The 12,085-nt window shown below is 44.2% G+C and overlaps 1 protein-coding gene across 9 annotated transcripts in view; it reads left to right on the forward strand.

Moving 5' to 3' along the window:
• Window positions 1–12,085, forward strand: part of LOC137346878 (uncharacterized) — a 398,647-nt gene that overhangs the window by 274,419 nt on the left and 112,143 nt on the right. For all 9 annotated transcript variants that reach the window (XM_068010837.1, XM_068010836.1, XM_068010841.1 and 6 more), the window contains 2 exons: window positions 469–558; window positions 6,832–6,922. In XM_068010837.1, coding sequence (XP_067866938.1) covers window positions 469–558; window positions 6,832–6,922 — 181 coding nt within the window. The remainder of the gene's footprint in view (window positions 1–468; window positions 559–6,831; window positions 6,923–12,085) is intronic.

Consider the following 12,085-nt stretch of genomic DNA (forward strand, 5'->3'; position numbering starts at 1 on the left):
TCAATGAGCCAAATGGCCTCCTTCTGTGCCGTAAATTACTCTATTACTCACCAAAATAACGTCTGGTGCGCCCTGCACTGGAAGTGTGTGCATGCGCATGGCACGGACGCCATTTTGCATCCAAAACTGCACCTGTAATGCTGAAAATATGGGTGCTATAGAGCTGAATGTCAAAGGCTTAATCTTGTCTTTTTGGCCATTCGTTCTGGACCCTCAATAATTGGAAACAGTCTGCTTGTAGCTGCCTTGTCCCATCCTTCCATAATTTTAAACATTTATATCATATCTGTGTTATTCTAATGAGTAAAGCCCATTTTTGAGTCTTTCTTCATATTTGTATATTTCCTTAGACCAGCATTATGATCTTGTGAAATCTGTCAGTTCCAGTTACAACACAGTTTTAAATCAAAATCTAATGAAGCACAGAATGCCAGTGTATTTTCATTAAACTACCTGTGTATTTTATAGGGAGGAACGAGAGGCTAAACACATGCACGACATGGAGATAGTCAAGCAAGAGGAAAGGCTATTGCGACTAAGGGAGGATGAAGAGCGAAGGTAAAATGAAGACCAGGGTGTGCACTATGTCTCCTGCTTCACTCATAAAGGCAAAAGTTAGTCTAAGGATCCATGGACAGCAGTTAGTTCAAGGATCTGTGGAGGACAACAGTTAGTTTAAAGATCGTGGAGAACAGTAATAAGTAATGTGATCCATTTGCTAAAAATAGAGACATTTTGTCGAAGCTTTTCGTCTTGCACTTATCAGGACAATATGCAGAATAACTGATGTAAGGGAAAACAACAGGTTATACTGCATGAGAGGAGAGTGCTGATTGGTTGGCAAGTGAACTCTGATTGTTAGTGGCGTTGCCATGGAGAATGCACCAGTTTACGGTGACTGACAGTTAACTGCCAAGCTTTGTTTGAAATTTAAACCAGGCAGCTTGACCCTGATTGGTCAAGGCATTGCCCTGAGGAATGAACCAGCGAATGGCTGTCACTTATTTTGTTCAGCTGAAACAGGCACAATGTGTGTACATGTATTTTCTGTCTGCAAAGAACAGGGCCCTGTGTATTAATATATGTAGCTTCCAGTACGCGCAAATGCGCCACACTGCGAGCCCGACTGACAATCATAAATTGGTTGTCAGCATAATTCTTAGTACACTGTGGATTATTTAGCAAATGTTGTCCAATCGCGGAATCACATCTAATGTTGGATAGTGTGTTTTGAGTTTTGCAAGCATGGACTGGTTGGGTACGGTCTGTACCTTGCCTGTTGCGATCAGCATAAGGGACGTGTTGTTTGATACGATCCGCCAGTCTTTGGGACGTACGGCCTATATATCTGGCATCAACTGGCATTGAAATTCATGTATCACGTTACTCATTTGTGTGATAGGCAGGATGTCTCTTTGGCTTGACGGCAGCATCCTGTTAGTGGCGAACACCACTTGCTCAAATATTTGAGACACATTACCCTTCCAGGATAATTTTGAGGTAGACTGGGCATTTTTCAGGGCCAAGATTGACGGCCTTAAGCCCATTCAAAATGGGCCTAAGGCCGTCATTTTCGGCCCTGAAAATGTCCAGTCGACCTCAAATTACCCTGGAAGGGTAATGTATCCCAAATACTTGAGCAACAGGTAACTGTTTCACGCTGCTACTATGCAGTAGCAACATGTGTGGTGTTTGCCACTAACACAGTGCTGCCGTCAAGCCAAAGAGACGTCCTGTCTATGTAAGAGGTTCCCGCTCCCATTTCCCCCCTTACTGATGGTTCTCGACTTTAGGATTTTATAAAGGACAAATTGCACAGACACAAGGTTGGGCTGAACCACAAACTTATTTATTAAAACCCTCCTAACACCCTGATACAAAGACCTCTAAACTAATTTACAGGACACCACACATTGATTGATTAGTCCAATTTAAATCCCTCCACGATTTAACCTCGGTTTCCACCCAAACACACAAGTCACCATGACTTATAAGATAAACCTTTATCGACAAACCTCAGGCAAAACCCCACGTTCCTGCCCCAAACGCACTCAATTCAAAACCCAAACCCTTCCAGGATTTGGTTGTTACAATTAAAATTGTTTTAAACTCTCAGCCCCAAAAACCCCTTGGATGTGGCTGATAACTTACAATCCTCCACGCAGTTGGTCCTTCCATTGAGAATTTGTAGGTCCACAAGCCAGGTTGACCTTTCCTGACCCTCCTTCTTGAATGCAGTCCCAAACCTTTCGATCTTGTCCTTTTTATGATGATCCTTATCGAAATATCATAAATACATCTTCTGAAGTCATCCTGCTGGATAGTCAGTGCTTAACACCTTTTAATCTCTTTCGTCTGTTACTTACCTGGGGGCCCAGACAGATCCACATAGTGCTGAGGTAATTTCCATGACCGAGAACATTGAACTCCACCAAGGTGAGGTATTCAAAGCTTCAGAGCTGATATACATGAAAAAGATTTCTCTCCTGTCTTGACAGGAGTGAATGCTGTGGTCTGAGGCCGGTTAGTTGTAACAATGGCCTCCGCAGTTACTTAATTGGGTTACATGATGGCAGTTATGCTGTGTCACTGTTATGATAATGTCCCAAATTCCAGTCCTTTAACAGTATCAAAGAACAAGGAACAGTACAGCACAGGAACAGGCCATTCGGCCCTCCAAGCCTGCGCCGATCTTGATGCCTGCCTAAACTAACACCTTCTGCACTTCCGGGGTCCATATCCCTCTATTCCCTTCCTGTTCATGTATTTGTCAAGATGCCTCTTAAACGTCGCTATCGTATCTGCTTCCACCACCTCCCCTGGCAGCAGGTTCCAGGCACTCACCACCCTCTGTGTAAAAAACTTGCCTCGCACATCCCCTCTAAACTTTGCCCCTCTCACCTTAAACCTATGTCCCCTAGTAACTGACTCTTCCACCCTGGGAAAAAGCTTCTGACTATCCACTCTGTCCATGCCGCTCATAACTTTGTAAACCTCTATCATGTCGCCCCTCCACCTCCGTCGTTCCAGTGAAAACAATCCGAGTTTTTACAACCTCTCCTCATAGCTACTGCCCTCCAGACCAGGCAACATCCTGGTAAACCTCCTCTGTACCCTCTCCAAAGCCTCCACGTCCTTCTGGTAGTGTGGCGACCAGAATTGCACGCAATATTCTAAGTGTGGCCTAACTAAGGTTCTGTACAGCTGCAACATGACTTGCCAATTTTTATACTCTATGCCCCGACCGATGAAGGCAAGCATGCCGTATGCCTTCTTGACTACCTTATCCACCTGCGTTGCCACTTTCAGTGACCTGTACGCCCAGATATCTCTGCCTGTCAATACTCCTAAGGGTTCTGCCATTTACTGTATACCTCCCACCTGCATTAGACCTTCCAAAATACATTACCTCACATTTGTCTGGATTAAACTCCATCTGCCATTTCTCCGCCCAAGTCTCCAACCGATCTATATCCTGCTGTATCCTCTGACCATCCTCATCATTATCCGCAACTCCATCAACCTTTGTGTCGTCCGCAAACTTACTAATCAGACCAGCTACATTTTCCTCCAAATCATTTATATATACTACAAACAGCAACGGTCCCAGCACTGATCCCTGCGGAACACCACTAGTCACATTCCTCCATTCAGAAAAACACCCATCCACTGATACCCTCTGTCTTCTATGACCGAGCCAGTTCTCTATCCATCTTGCCAGCTCACCTCTGATCCCGTGTGACTTCACCTTTTGCACCAGTCTGCCATGCAGGACCTTGTCAAAGGCTTTACTAAAGTCCATATGGATAACATCCACTGCCCTTCCTTCATCAATCATCTTCGTCACTTCCTTCAAAAACACAATAAAATTAGTGAGACACGACCTCCCCTTCACAAAACCATGCTGTCTCTCGCTAATAAGTTCGTTTGTTTCCAAATGGGAGTAAATCCTGTCCCGAATAATCCTCTCTAATAGTTTCCCTACCACTGACGTAAGGCTCACCAGCCTATAATTTCCTGGATTATCCTTGCCACCCTTCTTAAACAAAGGCACAACATTGGCTATTCTCCAGTCCTCTGGGACCTCACCTGTAGCCAATGAGGATGCAAAGATTTCTGTCAAGGCCCCAGCAATTTTTTCCCTTGCCTCCCTCAGTAATCTAGGGTAGATCCCATCAGGCCCTGGGGACTTATCGACCTGTGGCGCAGTGGTTAGCACCGCAGCCTCACAGCTCCAGTGACCCGGGTTCAATTCCGGGTACTGCCTGTATGGAGTTTGCAAGTTCTCCCTGTGTCTGCGTGCGTTTCCTCCGGGTGCTCCGGTTTCCTCCCACATGCCAAAGACTTGCAGGTTGATAGGTAAATTGGCCATTAGAAATTGCCCCTAGTATAGGTAGGTGGTAGGGGAATATAGGGACAGGTAGGGATGTGGTAGGAATATGGAATTAGTGTAGGATTAGTATAAATGGGTGGTTGATGGTCGGCACAGACTCGGTGGGCTGAAGGGCCTGTTTCAGTGCTGTATCTCTAAACTAAACTAAACTTAATGCTTTGCAAGACACCCAACACCTCCTCCTTTTTGATAATGAGATGACTGAGACTATCTACACTCCCTTCCCTAGGCTCATCATCCACCAAATCCTTATCTTTGGTGAATACTGATGCAAAGTACTCATTTCGCACCTCGCCCATTTCCTCTGGCTCCACACATAGATTCCCATCTCTGTCCTTGAGTGGGCCAACCCTTTCCCTGGTTACCCTCCTGCTCTTTATATATGTATAAAAAGCCTTGGGATTTTCCTTAATCCTGTTTGCCAATGACTTTTCATGACTCCTTTTAATCCTCCTACCTCCTTGCTTAAGTTCCTTCCTACTGTCTTTATATTCCTCAAGTTCTGTTGTGATGTTGGAATGTTTGAAATTGACCCATTGGAATGCAGCCTGCCTCTGCGTGCTTTGTGTTGAGTTTTGGCTCTCATTCACAGTACTATTGTCCGTGGGGGTTGGGGTGCCTTCCCCATACTCCACAAAGTTCAGTTTTAAAGTCCAGTTGTGGGAGAGGAATTCCGATCCCACGCCTATCACACAAATGAGTAATGTAATATATGAATTTCAATGCCAGTATGATGCTAGGTATATAGGCCGTACGTCCCAAAGACTGAGGAATCATATCAGACAACATGTCCCTTCCACTGTTCACAACAGGCAAGATACAGGTTGTACTTAACCAGCCCGTGCTTGACCACCTGCGGCAAACATGCGAAGAGAAATGCAGACTGGTTTCAATCTCATATTGAAGAGCTGGAACCTGTCATAGCCGCTAAGCGCATTGCACTGTTGAACTACAAGAAAGCCCCCTGCGAGTTAACATCCGTAGCACTTAAAGCAGCCAGAAGCACTGCACAAAGAACAGCCAGGCACTGCACAAATGACTACTGGCAACACCTATGCAGTCATATTCAGCTGGCCTCAGACTCCGGAAACATCAGAGGAATGTATGATGGCATTAAGAGAGCTTTTGGGCCAGCCATCAAGAAGATCGCCCGCCTCAAATCTAAATCAGGGGACATAATCTCTGACCAACGCAAACAAATGGACTGCTGGGTTGAGCACTACCTAGAACTGTACTCCAGGGAGAATGTTGTCACGGAGACCGCCCTCAATGCAGCCCAGCCTCGACCAGTCATGGATGAGCTGGACATATAGCCAACAAAATCGGAACTCAGTGATGCCATTGATTCTCTAGCCAGCGGAAAAGCCCCTGGGAAGGACAGCATTACCCCTGAAATAATCAAGAGTGCCAAGCCTGCTATACTCTCAGCACTACATGAACTGCTATGCCTGTGCTGGAATGAGGGAGCAGTACCTCAGGACATGCGCGATGCAAATATCATCACCCTCGATAAAAACAAAGGTGACCGCGGTGACTGCAACAACTACCGTGGAATCTCCCTGATCAGCATCGTGGGGAAAGTCTTTGCTCGAGTCGCTCTAAACAGGCTCCAGAAGCTGGCCGGGTGTCTACCCTGAGGCACAGTGTGGTTTTCGTGCTTGCAAAACTCAAAACACAGTGACCAACATTAGATGTGATTCCGCGATTTTTGGACATCATTTGCTAAATAATCCTCAGTGTGCTAAGAATTACGCTGACAACCAATTTAAGATTGTCAGTAGGGCTCACAGCGTGGCGCATTTGTGCGTACTGGAAGCTACATCTATTAATACGCAGGTCCCTGTTCTTTGCAGACAGAAAGAACATGTGCACACATTGTGCCTGTTTCAGCTGAACAAAATAAGTGACAGCCATTTGCTGGTTCATTCCTCAGGGCAATGCCTTGACCAATCAGAGTCAAGTTGCTTGGTTTAAATTTCAAACAAAGCTTGGCAGTTAACTGTCAGTCACCGTAAACTGCTGCATTCTCCATAGCAACGCCACTACCAATCAGAGTTCACTTGCCAACCAATCAGCACTCTCTTCTCATGAAGTGTAAGTTGTTGTTTTCCCTTACATTAGTTATTCTTGTGTATTGTCCTGATGAGTGCACGACGAAAAGCTTCGACAACATGTCTCCATTTGCAGCAGTTCTCAAATTCTGCACTACTAAATGACTAATGTGATCCAATGAAAGGCAGCAGTAATTATGGGAATTCTTGTGTGTGTTTTATCCGATGCCAGCCTGAAATGTTATCTTTCCTGAAATCTTCACCTTTAGCTAAGACTGCGTCAGTGGTGACTTTTTTAATATATGTAACAAAAGCCTGAAAGATAAAACTGGAAATTCTTAGTAGCGAGGCCTAAAAAAAAACCAATCAAACTGTGTTGTACTGTAGGAGGGAAGAAGAGCACCTTCAAAGACTGCTGGCGGAAACCAAGAGAATTAATTTGGAACAGAAGTTTTCATTTAAAGAAAAGCTTCAGCAGGTACTTTAACAAATTAAGATCAGTTGTAGAAACTCTTGGAATGTACCATTGCTGTGGATAGTTTATTTCATGTAAGTATTCTCTTGCAGATTTACGTTTCCTCTCATTACTCAGATGTCATTATTGCCAATGGTTTGCATTACACATGTGGTTTTATGAATGCGGGGGTTGCATCTTCCTGTTCTGCTTCAGTTATTATATTGTCATACAGGCCCCCACCTGCCAAGAATGAGGCACATTAATTTCACCACATGGACATTAAATTTCAAATTGTTGCTGGGAAGAAGAGAAGGACTGTGACAAGGGGTTGCCAGGCCCCTGGCTGGGAAGACATTTTGCATATGAACTGCTTGGAACAAAGGAGCTATCCCCTGCTCCAATACAATCCACAAACAGCCGTGGTCAAACCAGTTAGTCACATGACTAACCTGCTTGGCAGTCTGGGTTTTTTTTCTGAATTCTACAGTTTTGAACTGAGAGTCTGCAGAAAGCAGAATGCTCCTGGACTGACGCAGACCTCCTCTCCTGTCTGCCTGCTCCCACCTCTTTCTCATGGAACTCCAAAACCCACTGAAGACACATGAACCCCAAGAGAGAAAAGTCTCCTACAGCGAACAAGGTTTAAGAAGAATACTGGGCCCCAACAAAAAGCAAGATCTACCTACTATCAAGGATTCTACAGTGAGCTCGTAGAAGCAGTACTGGACCTAATCCTAGGGAATGAAGCTGGACAAGTGGTAGAAGTATCAGTGGGGGTGCATTTCGGGGATAGTGACCATAACTCTAAGATTTAAGGTAGTTATGGAAAAGCACAAAGACGGGCCAGAAATAAAGGTACTGAATTGGGGGAAGGCCGATTTCAATTTGATAAAACAGGATCTGGCCAAAGTGGACTGGGAGCAGCTACTTGTAGGAAAGACTACATCAGACCAGTGGGAGTCATTCAAAAAGGAAATAGTGAGAGTTCAGGGCCAACAAGTTCCCATTAAGGTCAAGGGTAGGACCATCAAGTCCAGGGAACCCTGGACATCAAGGGATATAGAGTATTGGATCAGGAAAAAAAAGGCTTATAGCAGATTCAGAGCACTGAAAACAGCGGAGGCATTAGAGGAGTATAGAAAGTGTAGTGGGGTACTTAAAAAAGTAATTAGGAGAGCGAAGAGGGGACATGAAAAAACATTGGCGGTCAATATAAAGGAAAATCCTAAGTTTTATAAGTATATTAAGGGCAAGAGGATAACCAGGGAAAGAGTAGGGCCCATTAGGGACCAAAGTGGCAATCTGTGTGTGGAACCGGAGGACATAGGTGAGGTTTTAAATGATTACTTTTCATCTGTTTTCACTGTGGAGAACGACGATGTAGGTGTGGAGATCAGGGAGGGGGATTGCGATATACTTGAACATATTAACATTGAAAGGGAGGAAGTATTAGATGCTTTAGTGGGCTTAAAAGTGGATAAATCCCCGGGCCCAGATGAGATGTATCCCAGGCTGTTATGTGAGGCAAGGGAGGTGATAGCAGGGACTCTGACACAAATTTTCAGATCCTCTCTGGCCACAGGAGAGGTGCCAGAGGACTGGAGGACAGCGAATGTGGTACCATTATTCAAGAAGGGTAGCAGGGATAGACCAGGTAATTACAGGCTGGTGAGTCTAACATCAGTGGTTGGGAAACTATTGGAAAACATTCTGAGGGACAGGATTAATCTCCACTTGGAGAGGCAGGGAATAATCAGGGATAGTCAGCATGGCTTTGTCAGGGGGAGATCGTGTCTAACTTGATTGAACTTTTTGAGGAGGTGACTAGATGTGTAGATGAGAGTAAGGCAGTTGATGTAGTCAACATGGACTTCAGTAAGGCTTTTGATAAGGTCCCGCATGGGAGATTGGTTAAGAAGGTAAGAGCCCATGGGATCCAGGGCAATTTGGCAAATTGGATCCAAAATTGGCTTGGTGGCAGGAAACAGAGGGTAATGGTCGAGGGTTGTTTCTGCGATTGGAAGCCTGTGACCAGTGGTGTACCACAGGGATCGGTGCTGGGACCCTTGCTGTTTGTAGTGTACATTAATGATTTAGACATGAATATAGGAGATATGATAGGTAAGTTCGCAGATGACACGTGGTGTTGTAAATAGTGAGGAGGAAAGCCTTAGATTACAGGACGATATAGTTGGGCTGGTAAGATGGGTGGAGCTGTGGCAAATGGAATTTAATCCTGAGAAGTGTGAGGTGATGCATTTTAGGAGGACTAACAAGGCAAGGGAATATACAATGGATAGTAGGACCCTCGGAAGTACAGAAGGTCAGAGGGACCTTGGTGTACTTGTCCATAGATCCCTGAAGGCAGCAGCACAGGTAGATAAGGTGGTTAGGAAGGCATATGGGATACTTGCCTTTATTAGCCGAGGCATAGAATATAAGAGCAGGGAGGTTATGATGGAGCTGTATTAAACTTTAGTTAAGCCACAGCTGGAGTACTGTGTACAGTTCTGGTCACCACACTATAGGAAGGATGGGACTGCACTGGAGAGGGTGCAGAGGAGATTCACCAGGATGTTGCCTGGGCTGGAACATTTCAGCTATGAAGAGAGACTGAAAAGGCTCGGGTTGTTTTCCTCAGAACAGAGAAGGATGAGGGGGGACATGATTGAGGTATACAAAATTATGAGGGGCATTGATAGGTCAGATAGGAAGGGACTTTTTCCCTTAGCGGAGGGGTCAATAACCGGGGGCATAGATTTAAGGTAAGGGGCAGGAGGTTTAGAGGGGATTTGAGAAAAAAATTTCACCCAGAGGGTAGTTGGAATCTGGAACGCACTGCCTGAAGTGGTGGTAGAGGCAGGAACCCTCACAACATTTAAGAAGTATTTAGATGAGCACTTGAAATGCCATAGAATACAAGGCTACGAGCCAAGTGCTGGAAAATGGGACTAGAATAGTTAGGTGCTTAATGGCTGGCACAGATACGATGGGCCGAAGGGCCTTTTTATTTGCTGTATAACTCTGTGACTCTTTAACCATAACAACAACTCTTCAGATATTGCCTTACACCTTTCCACTTTATTTTTTCTGCTGCTATTTTCTGTCCCTATCTGCATGTGTGCATCACGTATGCATGCTAGCATGGGACCATTGTTTATCCGTAGGCATTGACCAGATTATAGTTTAAGTTTAATAAAATTTCACCTTTCTTCTTTAAACTTAAGAAAGCCTGTTTGTGCTGGTTTCTTTGCCTTATAATTGGAAAACGGTGAACAAGGATTCACTAAGGGGGAGCTAAAAACACAGTGTGTTTAAAAAATATAACCCGGTTACTGCAAGACCAGGTGAAGTCTAAAAGGGAACCCTCGACCTCTTTCTCACCTGGTCGCAACAGTATTAACAGCAATGTAAGAGTTATTTGGAAACCAGAAAAAATGGCAAGTATCCCAGGTGGCCCATTAAAATACATCCACTCTATATAATTGTAGCAAGACTTCTTTACTCTTTACTCCAACCCTCTTGCAATACAGTACTTTTCTGATTAGCAGGATGTGACAAGTGGAATCCCGCAGGGGTCTGTGCTGGGGCCTCAACCTTTTACAATTTATATCATTGACTTAGATGAGGGGAGCGATCGCGTGGTAGCTGAATTTACAGATGACACAAAGATAGGTAGGAAAATATGTTGTGAAGAGGACATAAGGAGGTTGTGGACCGATATAGACAGGTTGAACGAGTGGGCAAAAATCTGGCAGATGGAGTGCAATGTGGAAAAATGTGAAGTTGTTCACTTTGGCAGGAAGAATAAAAAATCAGAGTATTTCTTACACAGGGAATGACTGCAGAATTCTGAGGTGCAGATGGACCTAGGTATTCTAGTGCATGAGTCACAAAAAGTTAGTATGCAGGTACAGCAAGTAATAAAGAAGGCTAATAAATGCTATCCTTTATTACGAGTGGAATTGAAAATAAAAGTAAGGATGTTATGCTTCAGTTATACAGGGCATTGGTGAGACCACATCTCGAATACTGTGTGCAGTTTTGGTCTCCTTATTTAAGAAAGGATATGAATACGTTAGAAGCAATTCAGAGGAGGTTTACTAGATTGATACCTGAAATGAGCGGGTTGTCTTATGAAAAAAGGTTGGTCAGACTGGGTCAGAGACAAGGAGAAATTTTTTCTCTCAGAGGGTTGTGCGACTTTGGAATTCTCTGTCTCAGAAGGTGATGGAGGCAGGATCATTGAATATTTTTAAGGCGGGCGTAGATGGATTCTTGTTAGGCAAGGGAATCAAAGATTATCAGGTGTAGATGGGAGTGTGGAATTCGAGACAGAAGCAAATCAGTCATGATCTTATTGAATGTCGGAGCAGGCTTGACGGGCCGAATGGCCTACTTCTGCTCCTAATTTGTATGGTTGTATGCTACAGGCTAACATATCATTTTCCTTCCCAATGGCTTATTGTGCCTGCATGTTAATTTTCTGTGATTCATGCCCAAATTCCTCTGAATACTAACATTTACTAGTCTCTCACCTTTTAAATAATTTTCTGCTTTTCCATTATCTTACCAAAGTTTTACACTTTCTCACATTATACTCCATCTGCCCCTTATTGCCCAAGCATTTAACCAGTCTTTTCCCCTTTGTAGCTGGTTTACATTCTCCAGGAGAGAAAAATCAGAAATGTGTCAGTGAAACATTAAAACAGAGGGACAGGTTACGGTGGCCACAAACAAGCATTCTTTGTACAAACACACTGAGTATAAGAAACAGATTGAATGAATTACATGTGCAAAGAGGCAAGGGAATGCACAATAAATGGTAAGATACTGAGAAGTGTAGAGGAACAGAGGGATCTTTGAATGCATGTTTACATCCCTGAAGATAGCAGGACATGTAGATGAGGTGGTTTTGAAGGCATATCGGATATTTCCTTTATTAGTGGAGGCCTAGGATATAGGTGCAGGGAGATCATGCTCGAACTGTATTTTTTGTTTGTTACTGGGATGTGGGTGTCACTGGCAAGGCCAACATTTATTGCCCATCCCTAATTATTCTTGAGAAGGTGGTGGTGAGCCATCTTCTTAAACCACTGCAGTCATGTGATGTAGGTACACCCACATTGCTGTTAGGTAAGGAGTTCCAGAATTTTGATCCAGTGACAGTGAATGAACAGCGAT

The sequence above is a fragment of the Heterodontus francisci genome, chromosome 30 (assembly GCF_036365525.1).
Source record: "Heterodontus francisci isolate sHetFra1 chromosome 30, sHetFra1.hap1, whole genome shotgun sequence".
Lineage (NCBI taxonomy): Eukaryota > Metazoa > Chordata > Chondrichthyes > Heterodontiformes > Heterodontidae > Heterodontus > Heterodontus francisci.